General features: G+C 40.1%; 6 protein-coding genes and 2 pseudogenes across 6 annotated transcripts; 4 read left to right on the top strand and 4 right to left on the bottom strand.

The window, feature by feature from the left end:
- On the top strand, nucleotides 1-866 carry LOC113565552 (DNA-directed RNA polymerase III subunit RPC7-like). Its single transcript, XM_026987864.1, has 3 exons — nucleotides 1-147; nucleotides 217-339; nucleotides 399-866. Exons 1-3 carry the CDS (start codon nucleotides 1-3, stop codon nucleotides 801-803), a joined length of 675 nt encoding a protein of 224 aa, XP_026843665.1. The 3' UTR covers nucleotides 804-866.
- Nucleotides 867-922: 56 nt separating this feature from the next.
- LOC113565433 lies at nucleotides 923-4,212 on the top strand. Its single transcript, XM_026987392.1, has 4 exons — nucleotides 923-1,113; nucleotides 2,793-3,024; nucleotides 3,084-3,860; nucleotides 3,920-4,212. Exons 1-3 carry the CDS (start codon nucleotides 923-925, stop codon nucleotides 3,675-3,677), a joined length of 1,017 nt encoding a protein of 338 aa, XP_026843193.1. The 3' UTR covers nucleotides 3,678-3,860; nucleotides 3,920-4,212.
- A 1,558-nt stretch (nucleotides 4,213-5,770) lies between these two features.
- LOC113565550 lies at nucleotides 5,771-6,650 on the top strand (annotated as a pseudogene).
- A 769-nt stretch (nucleotides 6,651-7,419) lies between these two features.
- LOC113565531 lies at nucleotides 7,420-8,747 on the bottom strand. Its single transcript, XM_026987822.1, has 3 exons — nucleotides 8,444-8,747; nucleotides 7,609-8,384; nucleotides 7,420-7,549 (listed from the first exon to the last, which is right to left on the bottom strand). Exons 1-2 carry the CDS (start codon nucleotides 8,597-8,599, stop codon nucleotides 7,629-7,631), a joined length of 912 nt encoding a protein of 303 aa, XP_026843623.1. The 5' UTR covers nucleotides 8,600-8,747; the 3' UTR covers nucleotides 7,420-7,549; nucleotides 7,609-7,628.
- A 1,465-nt stretch (nucleotides 8,748-10,212) lies between these two features.
- On the top strand, nucleotides 10,213-11,092 carry LOC6596573 (annotated as a pseudogene).
- A 769-nt stretch (nucleotides 11,093-11,861) lies between these two features.
- Nucleotides 11,862-13,189, bottom strand: LOC113565530. The gene is made up of 3 exons (XM_026987821.1): nucleotides 12,886-13,189; nucleotides 12,051-12,826; nucleotides 11,862-11,991 (listed from the first exon to the last, which is right to left on the bottom strand). The coding sequence occupies exons 1-2, from the start codon at nucleotides 13,039-13,041 to the stop codon at nucleotides 12,071-12,073; spliced, it is 912 nt and encodes a 303-aa protein (XP_026843622.1). The 5' UTR covers nucleotides 13,042-13,189; the 3' UTR covers nucleotides 11,862-11,991; nucleotides 12,051-12,070.
- Nucleotides 13,190-16,720: 3,531 nt separating this feature from the next.
- On the bottom strand, nucleotides 16,721-18,408 carry LOC113565432 (hepatoma-derived growth factor-like). Its single transcript, XM_026987391.1, has 3 exons — nucleotides 18,034-18,408; nucleotides 17,199-17,974; nucleotides 16,721-17,139 (listed from the first exon to the last, which is right to left on the bottom strand). Exons 1-2 carry the CDS (start codon nucleotides 18,406-18,408, stop codon nucleotides 17,219-17,221), a joined length of 1,131 nt encoding a protein of 376 aa, XP_026843192.1. The 3' UTR covers nucleotides 16,721-17,139; nucleotides 17,199-17,218.
- Nucleotides 18,409-21,967: 3,559 nt separating this feature from the next.
- On the bottom strand, nucleotides 21,968-23,532 carry LOC113565431 (hepatoma-derived growth factor-like). The gene is made up of 3 exons (XM_026987390.1): nucleotides 23,158-23,532; nucleotides 22,323-23,098; nucleotides 21,968-22,263 (listed from the first exon to the last, which is right to left on the bottom strand). Exons 1-2 carry the CDS (start codon nucleotides 23,530-23,532, stop codon nucleotides 22,343-22,345), a joined length of 1,131 nt encoding a protein of 376 aa, XP_026843191.1. The 3' UTR covers nucleotides 21,968-22,263; nucleotides 22,323-22,342.
- Nucleotides 23,533-26,474: the final 2,942 nt, after the last annotated feature.

The raw sequence follows: 26,474 nt of genomic DNA, 5'->3' as shown, positions 1-26,474 counted from the left end.
ATGACAGGACGTGGACGTCAAGGAAAGACTGGCACTCTTACGGTCGATCAAATGGCGGCGCTTGGCTATGTGAAAAACCTCCCCCCTGTACAGTCAGCGGTGCAGACAACATTTCCGCCGGTGATGAAAAAGCCCATTGCAGTCGAGGTATGATGAATCTACGAAAGAGCCCACTCAGAATTAATAATTTACATCTTGACTATATATCTCTGACAGACAACAGCAGCAGAGGCCTATCAGCTGATGTGGAAGGCAAAGTTTTTGAATCGCATGCGGGACTCGCCGTATTACATTGTTTCAGAGAGCCAGGAAAATTCAGAGCAGAAGGTCGGTCGAGAGGTAATTAATCTTGTACGTTTGTATAATGGGCAAATAATTAGTTCCCCGCGCACCTGCAGAAAGCTTTGGGGCAAGCGAAGGTGAAAAAGCTGCCCGAGTTTAACTACAAAACCATGCCCAAGGAACTAAACATGTCGAATACCAAGCGACAGGGCGAGGATCCGCAACCCAAGTTGCTGGCCAAGAAGACCAACATTGAAGAAAGTCTGAAAGTTCTAGAACAGACGGAGTTGAAGACAGGCGACGAGCATGACGACGCCGAGAAAGAGCAAGACGATGCTGAGAGTGAGCAAGATGATGCCGAGAAGGAATCTGATATGGAACAGGACGACGAAATGGACGATCCTGAGGCCGCACTAGACCATGAAATGGATGACGAGAACGACTATGGCAATAGCTATTTCGACAATGGCGAAGACTACAGCGAAGAGGATGACATCCTGTCTGATGGCCCCGTCATATAATTAGCTAGTGTTGGATCTCTGATTAACTATGCTGCCAATTCAGATTTCAAGTAAAATATATAATTATAGGGATATGTGACTTAATCCCAATTCTTGAAGAGTGAAGGGGGGTTCTGCAGATGACTGGAGATGCAAAATGGGAATCCATCAACCATGGATTTTGGCCGAGAACTCGCACTGAGGATGGCATTGTATTTGGTGTTCTGCTGGCTGTACTACTCAATCCTTCCATTCACTATTTAGTGCTGGTGGTGGCCGCTTCCGAGGTAGGCAGCGCCGACACAAGCTGGAATAGCTTGGACGAACATAAGTTAGTAAATCTTTGGCCTGCCACGGTAATGGAAGGCTCAAACTCCTGCGCCTGTCTATGTGGGTGCTCGATTGCTCGAAAATTGCTACAAATGTTTAAACTGCTTGCTTGCCATTTTCTCACCCGTCCACGTCCGGCCATTGCTCAAATTTCTTGCTTGCTCAAATTACATTGCCTTTGTCTTTTTAAAGCAATTACACTTTAAATTGTGTTTGCCTATTTCAACTCACTGTATATTTCACTAGGCAACACTGGTTTTTTTATTGTTTTTTTTAGAGGTAGTGCTTTTTTCACATATGTATGTAGCTTAGTTAACATCATTCATTTTTCATTTTTTTCCCAGGGGAGAACGCCATAGACCCTCCCTATAGCCGCTTTAATTTAGAAGTGTCAAAGTCAAACCATGAAGGGAACCATTGTTAAGTTCGATGAAGTCGAGTGTATTGTTTTATATATAATTATGTACCTTTTTGTTCAAAGTGACCGCCACGATAATGCGCTATCGATCCCTAACAACACTGTGCAACCCTGCTGCTCAGAAGCGTATATCGATGTTCTTCTATCTCAGTCTCTTTGGAAAAGTCTCTCTAAAAAAGCGTCTCTCTCTCGTATGTTCCTCGTGAACTGTGATTATAGTAATTATTTTTGTATTGTGCCAAATAATAAAAAACATTGAACACTTCTCACCTTTAACAAAAAGTTATTAAATTGCCCTGTATTCAGTTAAAAGTTCAGCAACAATGGAACATAAGGCTTTAAAGATATAAGACAAACATGACCTGACATAAGTGTTTTCGAGATTTGTTTACAAAATTTTAAAATTCTACGTATTATACAATAGCCAAGATATATTGCATTAGGAAAAAAATCGATTTTCATTTTCGTTCGACGGTTCCTGGTGCGGGCGCGCTGGTTAATTATCAATATAGCACAACACTCTATAACCTCTGACCGCGGCCATGTTGCATACACCAGTCTACGGATAGAAAAATCACTATTACAAAAGAGCGAAACCAATTTTGAAATTTTGTTTCATTCCCACTGATAGAATATTTTGGCTTTAAAATGTGTTATTTTGCATACATAACCACTCATTGAATTATATTTATGTAAGCATTAGGGGAAAAGCAACCCCCGGCTCACTCGCCTCGCTCGCTCGCGCCAATATGAGTAAAATATAGAGATAATAAGAAAAAAGATCCGATCGGATCAGAAAAAACCATATATTTATTTATTCATTATTTTCGCTCTTAAAACAATTATTTTAACAAAATACGTGGTCCTTAGGGAACACGGCTATATACATAAATGTTTGTTATTACATAAATTTAAATGGAAGCTTTTAATTTTCCAATCCCACATCTTCCCGTATCACAGATAAATACTTGGGAACTCCGATGAATTGCGATAGTGGTAATGAAACGATAATTTCTTGACAGCCGGAAATGTTATCTGAACATTTTCTTTCCCTTCTTGGAAATTGTGACGAACAGAGCGAAACGTGTGCAAATTTAATTAATATTTCATCAAAAATGGCAAATGAAAATACTTGCAAATCGTTCAACATTGGCGATCTGGTATTTGCCAAAGTCAACGGTTACATACCATGGCCGGCAGTGGTTAGCAATGAGGTGAACTCAAATAAGCAGTACACTGTGTACACTTTTTTATGGCACGAGAGAGACTGGCTACAGACAAATTCAAGACCTCTTGCCGTACGCCGAAAACAAGGAAAAGTACTCCACTAAAGAGTACATGAAGCGAGCCGGCTTCCGTAAGGCAATGATTGAAATTAATAAAGTGGCTGAAGAGAAGGCCAATGGCCCAAAACATGTGGACGAAGAAACCGAACAGCAGCTAAAGACAACTGCAGCCGTTACTTCCTTCCAAGAGCCATCTCGCCCAGCAAACGTAAGTAAATCAGTTCAAGAAGACAATCCAAAATACAATACAAAATGATTTCTACACAGAATGAAGAAAATAACATGGTGTTGGTGTACTTGTCATATGGCAAGGTCTTTGGCATCAACATCAACCACAACAAGCCGGATAGTTTTGAAAATGCCGCTGCGGAGCAGTCATGGATAAATGAGTCACGCAAAGAGGCCAAAGTACAGAAGGAGCAGATGTTGTCTGGACAACTCGATCCCAAATCGCTTCCAGGACGCATTATCGTTGAGCCTTCGCCCAACGAGACAGGCAGGAAGGAGGAACGGAAACTAATGAAGGATATCCTCAAACTTGAGAATGCTCTAACTATAGAGCGGGATTTCTCTGACCTATGCGCGAAGATCAGACAATGCTTGCCGCTGCGGCAAGCCCATGTGACTAAATGTCTAAAGAACCTGGGTCGATTAAAAAAATTGGAGTTGACCAAGGTAATGTTGCTGCGGCATCCAGAGAGTGTGGATACGCTGCGCAAGCTTCAAGGATATGTTGGCAATTTGAAAAAATGGAAGATGCCCCGTTCCGACAAGATTAAGTTTGAAAGCACAGGCCAAAATCATTCGTCAAGAGGCCACGATCATATACGCGCGCTTCCCAAAGCTGTTCGACTCAGCTGAGACTAAAGACATTTGGCAAGAGTACTGCAAGGAGGTCAAAATTTTCAAGGAAACCACTAAAAAGGTGAAGTCAAGTCTACGCGTCGCATTGGACGAGCGCATGTACAACAACCTCATTAAAGCCGGACAAGAAAATACTCCAGCGCCCGCTGAAACCCAATAAAACCAACTATACTGTTAAAGGTAAAAACATCAAATAAATTAATAACGAATATTTTCTTAAATTCATTTCTTTTGTATAGTACCCAGCATTTGTAGTTCTGCACAATTCAACTACAGCTCAAGAAGACGACACCACCGTGGACAAAGTTCTACTGCAAAATTTATAGAGTTGTATTTTGGATTGTCTTCTTGAACTTATTTACTTACGTTTGCTGGGCGAGATGGCTCTTGGAAGGAAGTAACGGCTGCAGTTGTCTTTAGCTGCTCTTCGGTTTCTTCGTCCACATGTTTTGGGCCATTGGCCTTCTCTTCAGCCACTTTATTAATTTCAATCATTGCCTTACGGAAGCCGGCTCGCTTCATGTACTCTTTAGTGGAGTACTCTTCCTTGTTATCGGCGTACGGCAAGAGGTCTTGAATTTGTCTGTAGCCAGTCTCTCTCGTGCCATAAAAAAGCACAGTGTACTGCTTTTTTTGAGTTCACCTCATTGGTAATCACTGCCGGCCATGGTATGTAACCGTTGACTTTGGCAAATACCAGATCGCCAATTTTGAACGATTTGCAAGTATTTTCATTTGCCATTTTTGATGAAATATTAATCAAATTTACACACGTTTTTCTCTGTTCGTCACAATTTCCAAGAGAGGAAAGAAAGTGTTCAGATAATATTTCCGGCTGTCAAGAAATTATTGTTTCATTACCACTATCGGAATTCCCAAGTATTTATCTGTGATGCGGAAAATTAAAAGCTTCCATTTAAATTTATGTAATAACAAACATTTATGTATATAGCCGTGTTCCCTAAGGATCACGTATTTTGTTAAAATAATTGTTTTAAGAGCGAAAATAATGAATAAATAAATATATGGTTTTTTCTGATCCGATCGTATCTTTTTTCTTATTATCTCTATATTTTACTCATATTGGCGCGAGCGAGCGGGGCGAGTGAGCCGGGGGTTGCTTGTCCCCTAATGCATAATGCCCCTAATTATAAATAATTCAATACAGTGGTTATGTATGCAAAATTACACATTTTAAAGCCAAAATATTCTATCAATGGGAATGAAACAAAATTTCAAAATTGGTTTCGCTCTTTTGTAATAGTGATTTTTCTATCCGTAGACTGGTGTATGCAACATGGCCGCGGTCAGAGGTTATAGAGTGCTGTGCTATATTGATAATTAACCAGCGCGCCCGCACCAGGAACCGTCGAACGAAAATGAAAATCGATTTTTTTCCTAATGCAATATAACTTGGCTATTGTATAATACGTAGAATTTTAAAATTTTGTAAACAAATCTCGAAAACACTTATGTCAGGTCATGTTTGTCTTATATCTTTAAAGCTTTATGTTCCATTGTTGCTGAACTTTTAACTGAATACAGGGCAATTTAATAACTTTTTGTTAAAGGTGAGATTATTATGTGGCACAATACAAAAATAATTACTATAATCACAGTTCACGAGGAACATACGAGAGAGAGACGCTTTTTTAGAGAGACTTTTCCAAAGAGACTGAGATAGAAGAACATCGATATACGCTTCTGAGCAGCAGGGTTGCACAGTGTTGTTAGGGATCGATAGCGCATTATCGTGGCGGTCACTTTGAACAAAAAGGTACATAATTATATATAAAACAATACACTCGACTTCATCGAACTTAACAATGGTTCCCTTCATGGTTTGACTTTGACACTTCTAAATTAAAGCGGCTATAGGGAGGGTCTATGGCGTTCTCCCCTGGGAAAAAAATGAAAAATGAATGATGTTAACTAAGCTACATACATATGTGAAAAAAGCACTACCTCTAAAAAAAACAATCAAAAAAACCAGTGTTGCCTAGTGAAATATACAGTGAGTTGAAATAGGCAAACACAATTTAAAGTGTAATTTCTTTAAAAAGACAAAGGCAATGTAATTTGAGTAAGCAAGAAATTTGAGCAATGGCAGGACGTGGACGTAAAGGAAAGACTGGCACTCTTACGGTCGATCAAATGGCGGCGCTTGGCTATGTGAAAAACCTCCCCCCCGTACAGTCAGTGGTGCAGACAACATTTCCGCCGGTGGTGAAAAAGCCCATTGCCGTCGAGGTATGATGAATCTACGAAAGAGCCCACTCAGAATTAATAATTTACATCTTGACTATATATCTCTGACAGACAACAGCAGCAGAGGCCTATCAGCTGATGTGGAAGGCAAAGTTTTTGAATCGCATGCGCATTCGCCGTATTAGATTGTTTCAGAGAGCCAGGAAAATTCAGAGCAAAAGGTCGGTCGAGAGGTAATTAATCTTGTAAGTTTGTGTAATGGGCAAATAATTAGTTCCCCGCGTATACTTGCAGAAAGCTCTGGGGCAAGCGAAGGTGAAAAAGCTGCCCGAGTTCAACTACAAAACCATGCCCAAGGAACTAAACATGTCGAATACCAAGCGACATGGCGAGGATCCGCAACCCAAGATGCTGGCCAAGAAGACCAACATTGAAGAAAGTCTGAAAGTTCTAGAACAGACGGAGTTGAAGACAGGCGACGAGCATGACGACGCCGAGAAAGAGCAAGACGATGCTGAGAGTGAGCAAGATGATGCCGAGAAGGAATCTGATATGGAACAGGACGACGAAATGGACGATCCTGAGTCCGCACTAGACCATGAAATGGATGACGAGAACGACTATGGCAATAGCTATTTCGACAATGGCGAAGACTACAGCGAAGAGGATGACAACCTGTCTGATGGCCCCGTCATATAATTAGCTAGTGTTGGATCTCTGATTAACTATGCTGCCAATTCAGATTTCAAGTAAAATATATAATTATAGGGATATGTGACTTAATCCAAATTCTTGAGGAGTGAAGGGGGGTTCTGCAGATGACTGAAGATGCAAAATGGGAATCCATCAACCATGGATTTTGGCCGAGAGCTCGCGAATCTAATGCTTCCAGCCCACACCAAAACGCCGGCACTGAGGATGGCATTGTATTTGGTGTTCTGCTGGCTGTACTACTCAATCCTTCCATTCACTATTTAGTGCTGGTGGTGGCCGCTTCCGAGGTAGGCAGCGCCGACACAAGCTGGGATAGCTTGGACGAACATAAGCTAGTAAATCTTTGGCCTGCCACGGTAATGGAAGGCTCAAACTCCTGCGCCTGTCTATGTGGGTGCTCGATTGCTCGAAAATTCCTACAAATGTTTAAACTGCTTGCTTGCCATTTTCTCACCCAAGTTGAATTTACTAATATTGTGACGACTTCACCACATCTGCTCTCTTTCGAGGATAAATCCGTGTGTCAATTAGCATGCAAAAATAGTTGAAGACAATTTCTTCGGATAGGATGCGGAATGTGCATATATAGATAGGAGAGAGGATAAACTTGTCTAGGGGCGCAGGGAAAACTCAAGAAAGTCACAGCTCGAAACATTAGGCGTGAGACAAACCAGACCCAGAGAGATTTTAATGCAAGCATGTAGCATCTATAGTTTTATTCATTGTTAACGAAATACATTGTAATTTGTATGTAGGGTCAACTAGTTCTTCTGAAAGAAGATGCCTCTACAATAGTCTAAGCTACGTCACATAAGGAACTTGATATGCATGTGTAATACATTGTGTATGTAGTTTCAATTCTATAAATTTTGCAGTAGAACTTTGTCCACGGTGGTGTCGTCTTCTTGAGCTGTAGCTGAATTGTGCAGAACTACAAATGCTGGGTACTATACAAAAGAAATGAATTTAAGAAAATATTCGTAATTAATTTATTTGATGTTTTTACCTTTAACAGTATAGTTGGTTTTATTGGGTTTCAGCGGGCGCTGGAGTATTTTCTTGTCCTGCTTTAATGAGGTTGTTGTACATGCGCTCGTCCAATGCGACGCGTAGACTTGAATTCACCTTTTTAGTGGTTTCCTTGAAAATTTTGACCTCCTTGCAGTACTCTTGCCAAAAGTCTTTAGTCTCAGCTGAGTCGAACAGCTTTGGGAAGCGCGCGTATATGATCGTGGCCTCTTGACGAATGATTTTGGCCTGTGCCTCAAACTTAATCTTGTCGGAACGGGGCATCTTCCATTTTTTCAAATTGCCAACATATCCTTGAAGCTTGCGCAGCGTATCCACACTCTCTGGATGCCGCAGCAACATTACCTTGGTCAACTCCAATTTTTTTAATCGACCCAGGTTCTTTAGACATTTAGTCACATGGGCTTGCCGCAGCGGCAAGCATTGTCTGATCTTCGCGCATAGGTCAGAGAAATCCCGCTCTATAGTTAGAGCATTCTCAAGTTTGAGGATATCCTTCATTAGTTTCCGTTCCTCCTTCCTGCCTGTCTCGTTGGGCGAAGGCTCAACGATAATGCGTCCTGGAAGCGATTTGGGATCGAGTTGTCCAGACAACATCTGCTCCTTCTGTACTTTGGCCTCTTTGCGTGACTCATTTATCCATGACTGCTCCGCAGCGGCATTTTCAAAACTATCCGGCTTGTTGTGGTTGATGTTGATGCCAAAGACCTTGCCATATGACAAGTACACCAACACCATGTTATTTTCTTCATTCTGTGTAGAAATCATTTTGTATTGTATTTTGGATTGTCTTCTTGAACTGATTTACTTACGTTTGCTGGGCGAGATGGCTCTTGGAAGGAAGTAACGGCTGCAGTTGTCTTTAGCTGCTGTTCGGTTTCTTCGTCCACATGTTTTGGGCCATTGGCCTTCTCTTCAGCCACTTTATTAATTTCAATCATTGCCTTACGGAAGCCGGCTCGCTTCATGTACTCTTTAGTGGAGTACTTTTCCTTGTTTTCGGCGTACGGCAAGAGGTCTTGAATTTGTCTGTAGCCAGTCTCTCTCGTGCCATAAAAAAGCACAGTGTACTGCTTTTTTGAGTTCACCTCATTGCTAACCACTGCCGGCCATGGTATGTAACCGTTGACTTTGGCAAATACCAGATCGCCAATGTTGAACGATTTGCAAGTATTTTCATTTGCCATTTTTGATGAAATATTAATTAAATTTGCACAAGTTTTGCTCTGTTCGTCACAATTTCCAAGAGAGGAAAGAAAATGTTCAGATAACATTTCCGGCTGTCAAGAAATTATCGTTTCATTACCACTATCGCAATTCATCGGAATTCCCAAGTATTTATCTGTGATGCGGAAAGATGTGGGATTGGAAAACTAAAAGCTTCCATTTAAATTTATGTAATAACAAACATTTATGTATATAGCCGTGTTCCCTAAGGACCAAGTATTTTGTTAAAATAATTGTTTTAAGAGCGAAAATAATGAATAAATATATATATGGTTTTTTCTGATCCGATCCGATCGGATCTTTTTTCTTATTATCTCTATATTTTACTCATATTGGCGCGAGCGAGCGAGGCGAGTGAGCCGGGGGTTGCTTTTCCCCTAATGCTTAATGCCCCTAATTATAAATAATTCAATACAGTGGTTATGTATGCAAAATTACACATTTTAAAGCCAAAATATTCTATCAATGGGAATGAAACAAAATTTCAAAATTGGTTTCGCTCTTTTGTAATAGTGATTTTTCTATCCGTAGACTGGTGTATGCAACATGGCCGCGGTCAGAGGTTATAGAGTGCTGTGCTATATTGATAATTAACCAGCGCGCCCGCACCAGGAACCGTCGAACGAAAATGAAAATCGATTTTTTTCCTAATGCAATATATCTTGGCTATTGTATAAGACGTAGAATTTTAAAATTTTGTAAACAAATCTCGAACACACTTATGTCAGGTCATGTTTGTCTTATATCTTTAAAGCCTTATGTTCCATTGTTGCTGAACTTTTAACTGAATACAGGGCAATTTAATAACTTTTTGTTAAAGGTGAGAAGTGTTAAATGTTTTTTATTATGTGGCACAATACAAAAATAATTACTATAATCACAGTTCACGAGGAACATACGAGAGAGAGACGCTTTTTTAGAGAGACTTTTCCAAAGAGACTGAGATAGAAGAACATCGATATACGCTTCTGAGCAGCAGGGTTGCACAGTGTTGTTAGGGATCGATAGCGCATTATCGTGGCGGTCACTTTGAACAAAAAGGTACATAATTATATATAAAACAATACACTCGACTTCATCGAACTTAACAATGGTTCCCTTCATGGTTTGACTTTGACACTTCTAAATTAAAGCGGCTATAGGGAGGGTCTATGGCGTTCTCCCCTGGGAAAAAAATGAAAAATGAATGATGTTAACTAAGCTACATACATATGTGAAAAAAGCACTACCTCTAAAAAAAACAATCAAAAAAACCAGTGTTGCCTAGTGAAATATACAGTGAGTTGAAATAGGCAAACACAATTTAAAGTGTAATTTCTTTAAAAAGACAAAGGCAATGTAATTTGAGTAAGCAAGAAATTTGAGCAATGGCAGGACGTGGACGTAAAGGAAAGACTGGCACTCTTACGGTCGATCAAATGGCGGCGCTTGGCTATGTGAAAAACCTCCCCCCCGTACAGTCAGTGGTGCAGACAACATTTCCGCCGGTGGTGAAAAAGCCCATTGCCGTCGAGGTATGATGAATCTACGAAAGAGCCCACTCAGAATTAATAATTTACATCTTGACTATATATCTCTGACAGACAACAGCAGCAGAGGCCTATCAGCTGATGTGGAAGGCAAAGTTTTTGAATCGCATGCGCATTCGCCGTATTAGATTGTTTCAGAGAGCCAGGAAAATTCAGAGCAAAAGGTCGGTCGAGAGGTAATTAATCTTGTAAGTTTGTGTAATGGGCAAATAATTAGTTCCCCGCGTATACTTGCAGAAAGCTCTGGGGCAAGCGAAGGTGAAAAAGCTGCCCGAGTTCAACTACAAAACCATGCCCAAGGAACTAAACATGTCGAATACCAAGCGACATGGCGAGGATCCGCAACCCAAGATGCTGGCCAAGAAGACCAACATTGAAGAAAGTCTGAAAGTTCTAGAACAGACGGAGTTGAAGACAGGCGACGAGCATGACGACGCCGAGAAAGAGCAAGACGATGCTGAGAGTGAGCAAGATGATGCCGAGAAGGAATCTGATATGGAACAGGACGACGAAATGGACGATCCTGAGTCCGCACTAGACCATGAAATGGATGACGAGAACGACTATGGCAATAGCTATTTCGACAATGGCGAAGACTACAGCGAAGAGGATGACAACCTGTCTGATGGCCCCGTCATATAATTAGCTAGTGTTGGATCTCTGATTAACTATGCTGCCAATTCAGATTTCAAGTAAAATATATAATTATAGGGATATGTGACTTAATCCAAATTCTTGAGGAGTGAAGGGGGGTTCTGCAGATGACTGAAGATGCAAAATGGGAATCCATCAACCATGGATTTTGGCCGAGAGCTCGCGAATCTAATGCTTCCAGCCCACACCAAAACGCCGGCACTGAGGATGGCATTGTATTTGGTGTTCTGCTGGCTGTACTACTCAATCCTTCCATTCACTATTTAGTGCTGGTGGTGGCCGCTTCCGAGGTAGGCAGCGCCGACACAAGCTGGGATAGCTTGGACGAACATAAGCTAGTAAATCTTTGGCCTGCCACGGTAATGGAAGGCTCAAACTCCTGCGCCTGTCTATGTGGGTGCTCGATTGCTCGAAAATTCCTACAAATGTTTAAACTGCTTGCTTGCCATTTTCTCACCCAAGTTGAATTTACTAATATTGTGACGACTTCACCACATCTGCTCTCTTTCGAGGATAAATCCGTGTGTCAATTAGCATGCAAAAATAGTTGAAGACAATTTCTTCGGATAGGATGCGGAATGTGCATATATAGATAGGAGAGAGGATAAACTTGTCTAGGGGCGCAGGGAAAACTCAAGAAAGTCACAGCTCGAAACATTAGGCGTGAGACAAACCAGACCCAGAGAGATTTTAATGCAAGCATGTAGCATCTATAGTTTTATTCATTGTTAACGAAATACATTGTAATTTGTATGTAGGGTCAACTAGTTCTTCTGAAAGAAGATGCCTCTACAATAGTCTAAGCTACGTCACATAAGGAACTTGATATGCATGTGTAATACATTGTGTATGTAGTTTCAATTCTATAAATTTTGCAGTAGAACTTTGTCCACGGTGGTGTCGTCTTCTTGAGCTGTAGCTGAATTGTGCAGAACTACAAATGCTGGGTACTATACAAAAGAAATGAATTTAAGAAAATATTCGTAATTAATTTATTTGATGTTTTTACCTTTAACAGTATAGTTGGTTTTATTGGGTTTCAGCGGGCGCTGGAGTATTTTCTTGTCCTGCTTTAATGAGGTTGTTGTACATGCGCTCGTCCAATGCGACGCGTAGACTTGAATTCACCTTTTTAGTGGTTTCCTTGAAAATTTTGACCTCCTTGCAGTACTCTTGCCAAAAGTCTTTAGTCTCAGCTGAGTCGAACAGCTTTGGGAAGCGCGCGTATATGATCGTGGCCTCTTGACGAATGATTTTGGCCTGTGCCTCAAACTTAATCTTGTCGGAGCGGGGCATCTTCCATTTTTTCAAATTGCCAACATATCCTTGAAGCTTGCGCAGCGTATCCACACTCTCTGGATGCCGCAGCAACATTACCTTGGTCAACTCCAATTTTTTTAATCGACCCAGGTTCTTTAGACATTTAGTCACATGGGCTTGCCGCAGCGGCAAGCATTGTCTGATCTTCGCGCATAGGTCAGAGAAATCCCGCTCTATAGTTAGAGCATTCTCAAGTTTGAGGATATCCTTCATTAGTTTCCGTTCCTCCTTCCTGCCTGTCTCGTTGGGCGAAGGCTCAACGATAATGCGTCCTGGAAGCGATTTGGGATCGAGTTGTCCAGACAACATCTGCTCCTTCTGTACTTTGGCCTCTTTGCGTGACTCATTTATCCATGACTGCTCCGCAGCGGCATTTTCAAAACTATCCGGCTTGTTGTGGTTGATGTTGATGCCAAAGACCTTGCCATATGACAAGTACACCAACACCATGTTATTTTCTTCATTCTGTGTAGAAATCATTTTGTATTGTATTTTGGATTGTCTTCTTGAACTGATTTACTTACGTTTGCTGGGCGAGATGGCTCTTGGAAGGAAGTAACGGCTGCAGTTGTCTTTAGCTGCTGTTCGGTTTCTTCGTCCACATGTTTTGGGCCATTGGCCTTCTCTTCAGCCACTTTATTAATTTCAATCATTGCCTTACGGAAGCCGGCTCGCTTCATGTACTCTTTAGTGGAGTACTTTTCCTTGTTTTCGGCGTACGGCAAGAGGTCTTGAATTTGTCTGTAGCCAGTCTCTCTCGTGCCATAAAAAAGCACAGTGTACTGCTTTTTTGAGTTCACCTCATTGCTAACCACTGCCGGCCATGGTATGTAACCGTTGACTTTGGCAAATACCAGATCGCCAATGTTGAACGATTTGCAAGTATTTTCATTTGCCATTTTTGATGAAATATTAATTAAATTTGCACAAGTTTTGCTCTGTTCGTCACAATTTCCAAGAGAGGAAAGAAAATGTTCAGATAACATTTCCGGCTGTCAAGAAATTATCGTTTCATTACCACTATCGCAATTCATCGGAATTCCCAAGTATTTATCTGTGATGCGGAAAGATGTGGGATTGGAAAACTAAAAGCTTCCATTTAAATTTATGTAATAACAAACATTTATGTATATAGCCGTGTTCCCTAAGGACCAAGTATTTTGTTAAAATAATTGTTTTAAGAGCGAAAATAATGAATAAATATATATATGGTTTTTTCTGATCCGATCCGATCGGATCTTTTTTCTTATTATCTCTATATTTTACTCATATTGGCGCGAGCGAGCGAGGCGAGTGAGCCGGGGGTTGCTTTTCCCCTAATGCTTAATGCCCCTAATTATAAATAATTCAATACAGTGGTTATGTATGCAAAATTACACATTTTAAAGCCAAAATATTCTATCAGTGGGAATGAAACAAAATTTCAAAATTGGTTTCGCTCTTTTGTAATAGTGATTTTTCTATCCGTAGACTGGTGTATGCAACATGGCCGCGGTCAGAGGTTATAGAGTGCTGTGCTATATTGATAATCAACCAGCGCGCCCGCACCAGGAACCGTCGAAAATGAAAATCGATTTTTTTCCTAATGCAATATAACTTGGCTATTGTATAATACGTAGAATTTTAAAATTTTGTAAACAAATCTCGAAAACACTTATGTCAGGTCATGTTTGTCTTATATCTTTAAAGCTTTATGTTCCATTGTTGCTGAACTTTTAACTGAATACAGGGCAATTTAATAACTTTTTGTTAAAGGTGAGAAGTGTTCAATGTCTTTTATTATGTAGCACAATACAAAAATAATTACAATAATCACAGTTCACGAGGAACATACGAGAGAGAGACGCTTTTTTAGAGAGACTTTTCCAAAGAGACTGAGATAGAAGAACATCGATATACGCTTCTGAGCAGCAGGGTTGCACAGTGTTGTTAGGGATCGATAGCGCATTATCGTGGCGGTCACTTTGAACAAAAAGGTACATAATTATATATAAAACAATACACTCGACTTCACCGAACTTAACAATGGTTCCCTTCATGGTTTGACTTTGACACTTCTAAATTAAAGCGGCTATAAGGAGGGTCTATGGCGTTCTCCCCTGGGAGAAAAATGAAAAAGGAATGAAAATGAAGGACTGGTCACTGGATGTTAACTAAGCTACATACATATGTGAAAAAAGCACTACCTCTAAAAAAAACAATAAAAAAACCAGTGTTGCCTAGTGAAATATGCAGTGAGTTGAAATAGGCAAACACAATTTAATTAATTGCTTTAAAAAGACAAAGGCAATGTAATTTGAGCAGTGGCAGGACGTGGACGTAAAGGAAAGACTGGCACTCTTACGGTCGATCAATTGGCGGCGCTTGGCTATGTGAAAAACCTCCCTCCTGTACAGTCAGCAGTGCAGACAACATTTCCGCCGGTGATGAAAAAGCCCATTGCAGTCGAGGTATGATGAATCTACGAAAGAGCCCACTCAGAATTAATAATTTACATCTTGACTATATATCTCTGACAGACAACAGCAGCAGAGGCCTATCAGCTGATGTGGAAGGCAAAGTTTTTGAATCGCATGCGCATTCGCCGTATTACATTGTTTCAGAGAGCCAGTCTACGGATAGAAAAATCACTATTACAAAAGAGCGAAACCAATTTTGAAATTTTGTTTCATTCCCACTGATAGAATATTTTGGCTTTAAAATATGTAATGTTGCATACATAACCACTGTATTGAATTATTTATAATTAGGGGCATTAAGCATTAGGGGAAAAGCAACCCCCGGCTCACTCGCCTCGCTCGCTCACGCCAATATGAGTAAAATATAGAGATAATAAGAAACGAGGGGGTACGTTGTGAGTTGCTGCGGACACCGCAACTCTACAGTTATACCCGATACTAAGTCAGTATGGCTTTCCTCCGGCAGACGCCGCTAATATTAAACGACACGACAAAGAGTGCGTGCGAGAGAGACAGAAAATCAGTCTGAGCGTGACGTCGGGCGCTGCGTAGCCAGTGCAAATTGATTTGTTTCCTTTCGCTATAAAAATAATCTGATCTAATCCAGATTCAGCAATCTGATAGATATGGTCGTTATCTATGATTCTGCGTTTTTAGTTTTCTCAAATCTGCAATATTGTGGATGCAACAGATTTTCGTCCTTTGTGTGGGCGGAAGGGGGTGGGGCGAAATTTTGAGATATACGTTTTATAGTGAGATCTAACAGAAGTGCGGATACCAAATTTGGTTACTCCAGCTTTAATAGTCTCTGAGATTTGTGAATATCCCCAGATTTGCATTCTTTGCGGGGGCGGAAGGGGGTGTGGCGAAATTTTGAAACAAACTCGTCTCGGTCCGATATATTAGGAGTGTGGATACCAAATTTGGTTGCTCTAGCTTTTATAGTCTCTGAGATCTAGGCGCTAATGTTTTACTCTAAGCAAAGCCGCCTATGCTACGTGTGTGTTAGAGAGAGACAGGGCGAGAAAAAATGAAATTGTTTTCTTGATGCTGGCTATAATAATAATACGATCCAATTCAGATTCTGCAGTCTATAAGATATGGTCATTCTCTACGATTCTGCGTTTTTGGTTTTATCTTATCTTTAAAATTGTGGATGCCACAGATTTTCGCTCTTTGTGGGGGCGGAAGTGGGCGGGGCAAAGTTTTGAAATATTTTTGTAGCAGTGACATATCACAGAAGTCTGGATCCAAAACATCGTTGCTCTAGCTCTTATAGTCTTTGAGCATTAGGCGCTGAAGGGGACGGACAGACGGACGGACGGACAGACGGACAGACGGACGGGCGGACAGACAGACATGGCTCAATCGACTCGGCTATTGATGCTGATCAAGAATATATATACTTTATGGGGTCGGAAACGATTCCTTCTGGACGTTACACACATCCACTTTTACCACAAATCTAATATACCCCAATACTCATTTTGAGTATCGGGTATAAAAAGATCCGATCGGATCAGAAAAAACCATATATTTATTTATTCATTATTTTCGCTCTTAAAACAATTATTTTAACAAAATACTTGGTCTTTAGGGAACACGGCTATATACATAAATGTTTGTTATTACATACATTTAAATGGAAGCTTTTAATTTTCCGCATCACAGATAAATACTTGGGAATTCCGATAGTGGTAATGAAACAATAATTTCTTGACAGCCGGAAATATTATCTGAACATTTTTTTTCCTCTCTTGGAAATTGTGACGAACAGAGCAAAACGTGTGCAAATTTGATTAATATTTCATCAAAAATGGCAAATGAAAATACTTGCAAATCGTTCAAAATTGGCGATCTGGTATTTGCCAAAGTCAACGGTTACATACCATGGCCGGCAGTGATTACCAATGAGGTGAACTCAAAAAAAGCAGTACACTGTGCTTTTTTATGGCACGAGAGAGACTGGCTACAGACAAATTCAAGACCTCTTGCCGTACGCCGATAACAAGGAAGAGTACTCCACTAAAGAGTACATGAAGCGAGCCGGCTTCCGTAAGGCTATGATTGAAATTAATGAAGTGGCTGAAGAGAAGGCCAATGGCCCAAAACATGTGGACGAAGAAACCGAAGAGCAGCTAAAGACAACTGCAGCCGTTACTTCCTTCCAAGAGCCATCTCGCCCAGCAAACGTAAGTAAATAAGTTCAAGAAGACAATCCAAAATACAACTCTATAAATTTTGCAGTAGAACTTTGTCCACGGTGGTGTCGTCTTCTTGAGCTGTAGCTGAATTGTGCAGAACTACAAATGCTGGGTACTATACAAAAGAAATGAATTTAAGAAAATATTCGTAATTAATTTATTTGATGTTTTTACCTTTAACAGTATAGTTGGTTTTATTGGGTTTCAGCGGGCGCTGGAGTATTTTCTTGTCCTGCTTTAATGAGGTTGTTGTACATGCGCTCGTCCAATGCGACGCGTAGACTTGAATTCACCTTTTTAGTGGTTTCCTTGAAAATTTTGACCTCCTTGCAGTACTCTTGCCAAAAGTCTTTAGTCTCAGCTGAGTCGAACAGCTTTGGGAAGCGCGCGTATATGATCGTGGCCTCTTGACGAATGATTTTGGCCTGTGCCTCAAACTTAATCTTGTCGGAGCGGGGCATCTTCCATTTTTTCAAATTGCCAACATATCCTTGAAGCTTGCGCAGCGTATCCACACTCTCTGGATGCCGCAGCAACATTACCTTGGTCAACTCCAATTTTTTTAATCGACCCAGGTTCTTTAGACATTTAGTCACATGGGCTTGCCGCAGCGGCAAGCATTGTCTGATCTTCGCGCATAGGTCAGAGAAATCCCGCTCTATAGTTAGAGCATTCTCAAGTTTGAGGATATCCTTCATTAGTTTCCGTTCCTCCTTCCTGCCTGTCTCGTTGGGCGAAGGCTCAACGATAATGCGTCCTGGAAGCGATTTGGGATCGAGTTGTCCAGACAACATCTGCTCCTTCTGTACTTTGGCCTCTTTGCGTGACTCATTTATCCATGACTGCTCCGCAGCGGCATTTTCAAAACTATCCGGCTTGTTGTGGTTGATGTTGATGCCAAAGACCTTGCCATATGACAAGTACACCAACACCATGTTATTTTCTTCATTCTGTGTAGAAATCATTTTGTATTGTATTTTGGATTGTCTTCTTGAACTGATTTACTTACGTTTGCTGGGCGAGATGGCTCTTGGAAGGAAGTAACGGCTGCAGTTGTCTTTAGCTGCTGTTCGGTTTCTTCGTCCACATGTTTTGGGCCATTGGCCTTCTCTTCAGCCACTTTATTAATTTCAATCATTGCCTTACGGAAGCCGGCTCGCTTCATGTACTCTTTAGTGGAGTACTTTTCCTTGTTTTCGGCGTACGGCAAGAGGTCTTGAATTTGTCTGTAGCCAGTCTCTCTCGTGCCATAAAAAAGCACAGTGTACTGCTTTTTTGAGTTCACCTCATTGCTAACCACTGCCGGCCATGGTATGTAACCGTTGACTTTGGCAAATACCAGATCGCCAATGTTGAACGATTTGCAAGTATTTTCATTTGCCATTTTTGATGAAATATTAATTAAATTTGCACAAGTTTTGCTCTGTTCGTCACAATTTCCAAGAGAGGAAAGAAAATGTTCAGATAACATTTCCGGCTGTCAAGAAATTATCGTTTCATTACCACTATCGCAATTCATCGGAATTCCCAAGTATTTATCTGTGATGCGGAAAGATGTGGGATTGGAAAATTAAAAGCATCCATTTAAATTTATGTAATAACAAACATTTATGTATATAGCCGTGTTCCCTAAGGACCAAGTATTTTGTTAAAATAATTGTTTTAAGAGCGAAAATAATGAATAAATATATATATGGTTTTTTCTGATCCGATCCGATCGGATCTTTTTTCTTATTATCTCTATATTTTACTCATATTGGCGCGAGCGAGCGAGGCGAGTGAGCCGGGGGTTGCTTTTCCCCTAATGCTTAATGCCCCTAATTATAAATAATTCAATACAGTGGTTATGTATGCAAAATTACACATTTTAAAGCCAAAATATTCTATCAGTGGGAATGAAACAAAATTTCAAAATTGGTTTCGCTCTTTTGTAATAGTGATTTTTCTATCCGTAGACTGGTGTATGCAACATGGCCGCGGTCAGAGGTTATAGAGTGCTGTGCTATATTGATAATCAACCAGCGCGCCCGCACCAGGAACCGTCGAAAATGAAAATCGATTTTTTTCCTAATGCAATATAACTTGGCTATTGTATAATACGTAGAATTTTAAAATTTTGTAAACAAATCTCGAAAACACTTATGTCAGGTCATGTTTGTCTTATATCTTTAAAGCTTTATGTTCCATTGTTGCTGAACTTTTAACTGAATACAGGGCAATTTAATAACTTTTTGTTAAAGGTGAGAAGTGTTCAATGTCTTTTATTATGTAGCACAATACAAAAATAATTACAATAATCACAGTTCACGAGGAACATACGAGAGAGAGACGCTTTTTTAGAGAGACTTTTCCAAAGAGACTGAGATAGAAGAACATCGATATACGCTTCTGAGCAGCAGGGTTGCACAGTGTTGTTAGGGATCGATAGCGCATTATCGTGGCGGTCACTTTGAACAAAAAGGTACATAATTATATATAAAACAATACACTCGACTTCACCGAACTTAACAATGGTTCCCTTCATGGTTTGACTTTGACACTTCTAAATTAAAGCGGCTATAAGGAGGGTCTATGGCGTTCTCCCCTGGGAGAAAAATGAAAAAGGAATGAAAATGAAGGACTGGTCACTGGATGTTAACTAAGCTACATACATATGTGAAAAAAGCACTACCTCTAAAAAAAACAATAAAAAAACCAGTGTTGCCTAGTGAAATATGCAGTGAGTTGAAATAGGCAAACACAATTTAATTAATTGCTTTAAAAAGACAAAGGCAATGTAATTTGAGCAGTGGCAGGACGTGGACGTAAAGGAAAGACTGGCACTCTTACGGTCGATCAATTGGCGGCGCTTGGCTATGTGAAAAACCTCCCTCCTGTACAGTCAGCAGTGCAGACAACATTTCCGCCGGTGATGAAAAAGCCCATTGCAGTCGAGGTATGATGAATCTACGAAAGAGCCCACTCAGAATTAATAATTTACATCTTGACTATATATCTCTGACAGACAACAGCAGCAGAGGCCTATCAGCTGATGTGGAAGGCAAAGTTTTTGAATCGCATGCGCATTCGCCGTATTACATTGTTTCAGAGAGCCAGTCTACGGATAGAAAAATCACTATTACAAAAGAGCGAAACCAATTTTGAAATTTTGTTTCATTCCCACTGATAGAATATTTTGGCTTTAAAATGTGTAATGTTGCATACATAACCACTGTATTGAATTATTTATAATTAGGGGCATTAAGCATTAGGGGAAAAGCAACCCCCGGCTCACTCGCCTCGCTCGCTCACGCCAATATGAGTAAAATATAGAGATAATAAGAAACGAGGGGGTACGTTGTGAGTTGCTGCGGACACCGCAACTCTACAGTTATACCCGATACTAAGTCAGTATGGCTTTCCTCCGGCAGACGCCGCTAATATTAAACGACACGACAAAGAGTGCGTGCGAGAGAGACAGAAAATCAGTCTGAGCGTGACGTCGGGCGCTGCGTAGCCAGTGCAAATTGATTTGTTTCCTTTCGCTATAAAAATAATCTGATCTAATCCAGATTCAGCAATCTGATAGATATGGTCGTTATCTATGATTCTGCGTTTTTAGTTTTCTCAAATCTGCAATATTGTGGATGCAACAGATTTTCGTCCTTTGTGTGGGCGGAAGAGGGTGGGGCGAAATTTTGAGATATACGTTTTATAGTGAGATCTAACAGAAGTGCGGATACCAAATTTGGTTACTCCAGCTTTAATAGTCTCTGAGATTTGTGAATATCCCCAGATTTGCATTCTTTGCGGGGGCGGAAGGGGGTGTGGCGAAATTTTGAAACAAACTCGTCTCGGTCCGATATATTAGGAGTGTGGATACCAAATTTGGTTGCTCTAGCTTTTATAGTCTCTGAGATCTAGGCGCTAATGTTTTACTCTAAGCAAAGCCGCCTATGCTACGTGTGTGTTAGAGAGAGACAGGGCGAGAAAAAATGAAATTGTTTTCTTGATGCTGGCTATAATAATAATACGATCCAATTCAGATTCTGCAGTCTATAAGATATGGTCATTCTCTACGATTCTGCGTTTTTGGTTTTATCTTATCTTTAAAATTGTGGATGCCACAGATTTTCGCTCTTTGTGGGGGCGGAAGTGGGCGGGGCAAAGTTTTGAAATATTTTTGTAGCAGTGACATATCACAGAAGTCTGGATCCAAAACATCGTTGCTCTAGCTCTTATAGTCTTTGAGCATTAGGCGCTGAAGGGGACGGACAGACGGACGGACGGACAGACAGACATGGCTCAATCGACTCGGCTATTGATGCTGATCAAGAATATATATACTTTATGGGGTCGGAAACGATTCCTTCTGGACGTTACACACATCCACTTTTACCACAAATCTAATATACCCCAATACTCATTTTGAGTATCGGGTATAAAAAGATCCGATCGGATCAGAAAAAACCATATATTTATTTATTCATTATTTTCGCTCTTAAAACAATTATTTTAACAAAATACTTGGTCTTTAGGGAACACGGCTATATACATAAATGTTTGTTATTACATACATTTAAATGGAAGCTTTTAATTTTCCGCATCACAGATAAATACTTGGGAATTCCGATAGTGGTAATGAAACAATAATTTCTTGACAGCCGGAAATATTATCTGAACATTTTTTTTCCTCTCTTGGAAATTGTGACGAACAGAGCAAAACGTGTGCAAATTTGATTAATATTTCATCAAAAATGGCAAATGAAAATACTTGCAAATCGTTCAAAATTGGCGATCTGGTATTTGCCAAAGTCAACGGTTACATACCATGGCCGGCAGTGATTACCAATGAGGTGAACTCAAAAAAAGCAGTACACTGTGCTTTTTTATGGCACGAGAGAGACTGGCTACAGACAAATTCAAGACCTCTTGCCGTACGCCGATAACAAGGAAGAGTACTCCACTAAAGAGTACATGAAGCGAGCCGGCTTCCGTAAGGCTATGATTGAAATTAATGAAGTGGCTGAAGAGAAGGCCAATGGCCCAAAACATGTGGACGAAGAAACCGAAGAGCAGCTAAAGACAACTGCAGCCGTTACTTCCTTCCAAGAGCCATCTCGCCCAGCAAACGTAAGTAAATAAGTTCAAGAAGACAATCCAAAATACAACTCTATAAATTTTGCAGTAGAACTTTGTCCACGGTGGTGTCGTCTTCTTGAGCTGTAGCTGAATTGTGCAGAACTACAAATGCTGGGTACTATACAAAAGAAATGAATTTAAGAAAATATTCGTAATTAATTTATTTGATGTTTTTACCTTTAACAGTATAGTTGGTTTTATTGGGTTTCAGCGGGCGCTGGAGTATTTTCTTGTCCTGCTTTAATGAGGTTGTTGTACATGCGCTCGTCCAATGCGACGCGTAGACTTGAATTCACCTTTTTAGTGGTTTCCTTGAAAATTTTGACCTCCTTGCAGTACTCTTGCCAAAAGTCTTTAGTCTCAGCTGAGTCGAACAGCTTTGGGAAGCGCGCGTATATGATCGTGGCCTCTTGACGAATGATTTTGGCCTGTGCCTCAAACTTAATCTTGTCGGAACGGGGCATCTTCCATTTTTTCAAATTGCCAACATATCCTTGAAGCTTGCGCAGCGTATCCACACTCTCTGGATGCCGCAGCAACATTACCTTGGTCAACTCCAATTTTTTTAATCGACCAAGGTTCTTTAGACATTTAGTCACATGGGCTTGCCGCAGCGGCAAGCATTGTCTGATCTTCGCGCATAGGTCAGAGAAATCCCGCTCTATAGTTAGAGCATTCTCAAGTTTGAGGATATCCTTCATTAGTTTCCGTTCCTCCTTCCTGCCTGTCTCGTTGGGCGAAGGCTCAACGATAATGCGTCCTGGAAGCGATTTGGGATCGAGTTGTCCAGACAACATCTGCTCCTTCTGTACTTTGGCCTCTTTGCGTGACTCATTTATCCATGACTGCTCCGCAGCGGCATTTTCAAAACTATCCGGCTTGTTGTGGTTGATGTTGATGCCAAAGACCTTGCCATATGACAAGTACACCAACACCATGTTATTTTCTTCATTCTGTGTAGAAATCATTTTGTATTGTATTTTGGATTGTCTTCTTGAACTGATTTACTTACGTTTGCTGGGCGAGATGGCTCTTGGAAGGAAGTAACGGCTGCAGTTGTCTTTAGCTGCTGTTCGGTTTCTTCGTCCACATGTTTTGGGCCATTGGCCTTCTCTTCAGCCACTTTATTAATTTCAATCATTGCCTTGCGGAAGCCGGCTCGCTTCATGTACTCTTTAGTGGAGTACTTTTCCTTGTTATCGGCGTACGGCAAGAGGTCTTGAATTTGTCTGTAGCCAGTCTCTCTCGTGCCATAAAAAAGCACAGTGTACTGCTTTTTTGAGTTCACCTCATTGCTAACTACTGCCGGCCATGGTATGTAACCGTTGACTTTGGCAAATACCAGATCGCCAATGTTGAACGATTTGCAAGTATTTTCATTTGCCATTTTTGATGAAATATTAATTAAATTTGCACAAGTTTTGCTCTGTTCGTCACAATTTCCAAGAGAGGAAAGAAAATGTTCAGATAACATTTCCGGCTGTCAAGAAATTATCGTTTCATTACCACTATCGCAATTCATCGGAATTCCCAAGTATTTATCTGTGATGCGGAAAGATGTGGGATTGGAAAATTAAAAGCTTCCATTTAAATTTATGTAATAACAAACATTTATGTATATAGCCGTGTTCCCTAAGGACCAAGTATTTTGTTAAAATAATTGTTTTAAGAGCGAAAATAATGAATAAATATATATATGGTTTTTTCTGATCCGATCCGATCGGATCTTTTTTCTTATTATCTCTATATTTTACTCATATTGGCGCGAGCGAGCGAGGCGAGTGAGCCGGGGGTTGCTTTTCCCCTAATGCTTAATGCCCCTAATTATAAATAATTCAATACAGTGGTTATGTATGCAAAATTACACATTTTAAAGCCAAAATATTCTATCAGTGGGAATGAATCAAAATTTCAAAATTGGTTTCGCTCTTTTGTAATAGTGATTTTTCTATCCGTAGACTGGTGTATGCAACATGGCCGCGGTCAGAGGTTATAGAGTGCTGTGCTATATTGATAATTAACCAGCGCGCCCGCACCAGGAACCGTCGAACGAAAATGAAAATCGATTTTTTTCCTAATGCAATATAACTTGGCTATTGTATAATACGTAGAATTTTAAAATTTTGTAAACAAATCTCGAAAACACTTATGTCAGGTCATGTTTGTCTTATATCTTTAAAGCCTTATGTTCCATTGTTGCTGAACTTTTAACTGAATACAGGGCAATTTAATAACTTTTTGTTAAAGGTGAGAAGTGTTCAATGTCTTTTATTATGTGGCACAATACAAAAATAATTACTATAATCACAGTTCACGAGGAACATACGAGAGAGAGACGCTTTTTTAGAGAGACTTTTCCAAAGAGACTGAGATAGAAGAACATCGATATACGCTTCTGAGCAGCAGGGTTGCACAGTGTTGTTAGGGATCGATAGCGCATTATCGTGGCGGTCACTTTGAACAAAAAGGTACATAATCAGCCAGGCTCCGTTTTTCACATTCACAAAAGTTTTCCGATTTACTTTTGAAATCACATAAATTGGGGCTCTCTTTTTCCCATTCCGCAAGATTTCTTCGTTTTCAAAACGAAAACATTTTCGTTGACGAAATGAAAAGTAAACGGCTTTTTATACAACAAAACGAACCTTAATTGCAAAAGGAAAAAAATAGATGACTTATTGATGCATTAACCTAAACTTGATACCTATATCAGGGTAATTTAACTTGTGCTTTCTTTATAAATAATTTTATTTTAACCCAACCTAAAATTTGGTTCGGAAAAAATTGGCCACAGCAACAACAAATTTCGTTTTGGTGTAAGCAGCTGACGCATTCCGATTTGGTTATCGGAACGTTGGCAATTAATACATTTTTGCGTATAACAGCACAAATGTGCATGTAACAGCTCAGACTGTGCTTGTAACATGTGCTTAACAGAACATCTGGGTGAGCACAGCTGTTTCCCGCCCAATTTAATTCGGACTTCAAAATGTAACATATCGATAAAAAAAATATGTGAAAAATGGAACACCTTAAAACGAAAACGAAACGTTTTGGCTGAAAACGTAATCCGCAAAAGTAAATGAAAAACGGAGCCTGCCTGAATTATATATAAAACAATACACTCGACTTCACCGAACTTAACAATGGTTCCCTTCATGGTTTGACTTTGACACTTCTAAATTAAAGCGGCTATAAGGAGGGTCTATGGCGTTCTCCCCTGGGAGAAAAATGAATGAAAATGAAGGACTGGTCACTGGATGTTAACTAAGCTACATACATATGTGAAAAAAGCACTACCTCTAAAAAAAAAACAATAAAAAAAACCAGTGTTGCCTAGTGAAATATGCAGTGAGTTGAAATAGGCAAACACAATTTAAAGTGTAATTGCTTTAAAAAGACAAAGGCAATGTAATTTGAGCAAGCAAGAAATTTGAGCAGGGGCAGGACGTGGACGTAAAGGAAAGACTGGCACTCTTACGGTCGATCAATTGGCGGCGCTTGGCTATGTGAAAAACCTCCCTCCTGTACAGTCAGCGGTGCAGACAACATTTCCGCCGGTGATGAAAAAGCCCATTGCAGTCGAGGTATGATGAATCTACGAAAGAGCCCACTCAGAATTAATAATTTACATCTTGACTATATATCTCTGACAGACAACAGCAGCAGAGGCCTATCAGCTGATGTGGAAGGCAAAGTTTTTGAATCGCATGCGCATTCGCCGTATTACATTGTTTCAGAGAGCCAGTCTACGGATAGAAAAATCACTATTACAAAAGAGCGAAACCAATTTTGAAATTTTGTTTCATTCCCACTGATAGAATATTTTGGCTTTAAAATGTGTAATGTTGCATACATAACCACTCATTGAATTATATTTATGTAAGCATTAGGGGAAAAGCAACCCCCGGCTCACTCGCCTCGCGCCAATATGAGTAAAATATAGAGATAATAAGAAAAAAGATCCGATCGGATCAGAAAAAACCATATATTTATTTATTCATTATTTTCGCTCTTAAAACAATTATTTTAACAAAATACTTGGTCTTTAGGGAACACGGCTATATACATAAATGTTTGTTATTACATAAATTTAAATGGAAGCTTTTAATTTTCCGCATCACAGATGAATACTTGGGAATTCCGATAGTGGTAATGAAACAATAATTTCTTGACAGCCGGAAATATTATCTGAACACTTTCTTTCCTCTCTTGGAAATTGTGACGAACAGAGAAAAACGTGTGTAAATTTGATTAATATTTCATCAAAAATGGCAAATGAAAATACTTGCAAATCGTTCAAAATTGGCGATCTGGTATTTGCCAAAG

This window comes from Drosophila persimilis, unplaced genomic scaffold (assembly GCF_003286085.1).
Source record: "Drosophila persimilis strain 14011-0111.01,24,50 unplaced genomic scaffold, DperRS2 tig00000124-arrow-pilon, whole genome shotgun sequence".
In the NCBI taxonomy this organism is placed as follows: Eukaryota; Metazoa; Arthropoda; class Insecta; order Diptera; family Drosophilidae; genus Drosophila; species Drosophila persimilis.
The sequence above is the reverse complement of the archived record's forward strand: the minus strand, read 5'-3'. Positions and strand labels throughout refer to the sequence as shown.

Excerpts from the sequence above, each read along its gene's own strand:
- LOC113565552 (XM_026987864.1), top strand. The coding sequence starts at position 1 with ATGACAGGACGTGGACGTCAAGGAAAGACTGGCACTCTTACGGTCGAT. Across the intron at positions 148-216 it reads AAAAGCCCATTGCAGTCGAG|ACAACAGCAGCAGAGGCCTA; the intron begins GTATGATGAATC and ends TATCTCTGACAG. Across the intron at positions 340-398 it reads AGCAGAAGGTCGGTCGAGAG|AAAGCTTTGGGGCAAGCGAA; the intron begins GTAATTAATCTT and ends GCGCACCTGCAG.
- LOC113565433 (XM_026987392.1), top strand. The coding sequence starts at position 923 with ATGACTGGAGATGCAAAATGGGAATCCATCAACCATGGATTTTGGCCG. Across the intron at positions 1,114-2,792 it reads AATAGCTTGGACGAACATAA|AGAGACTGGCTACAGACAAA; the intron begins GTTAGTAAATCT and ends TTATGGCACGAG. Across the intron at positions 3,025-3,083 it reads AGCCATCTCGCCCAGCAAAC|AATGAAGAAAATAACATGGT; the intron begins GTAAGTAAATCA and ends ATTTCTACACAG.
- LOC113565531 (XM_026987822.1), bottom strand. The coding sequence starts at position 8,599 with ATGAAGCGAGCCGGCTTCCGTAAGGCAATGATTGAAATTAATAAAGTG. Across the intron at positions 8,385-8,443 it reads AGCCATCTCGCCCAGCAAAC|AATGAAGAAAATAACATGGT; the intron begins GTAAGTAAATCA and ends ATTTCTACACAG.
- LOC113565530 (XM_026987821.1), bottom strand. The coding sequence starts at position 13,041 with ATGAAGCGAGCCGGCTTCCGTAAGGCAATGATTGAAATTAATAAAGTG. Across the intron at positions 12,827-12,885 it reads AGCCATCTCGCCCAGCAAAC|AATGAAGAAAATAACATGGT; the intron begins GTAAGTAAATCA and ends ATTTCTACACAG.
- LOC113565432 (XM_026987391.1), bottom strand. The coding sequence starts at position 18,408 with ATGGCAAATGAAAATACTTGCAAATCGTTCAACATTGGCGATCTGGTA. Across the intron at positions 17,975-18,033 it reads AGCCATCTCGCCCAGCAAAC|AATGAAGAAAATAACATGGT; the intron begins GTAAGTAAATCA and ends ATTTCTACACAG.
- LOC113565431 (XM_026987390.1), bottom strand. The coding sequence starts at position 23,532 with ATGGCAAATGAAAATACTTGCAAATCGTTCAACATTGGCGATCTGGTA. Across the intron at positions 23,099-23,157 it reads AGCCATCTCGCCCAGCAAAC|AATGAAGAAAATAACATGGT; the intron begins GTAAGTAAATCA and ends ATTTCTACACAG.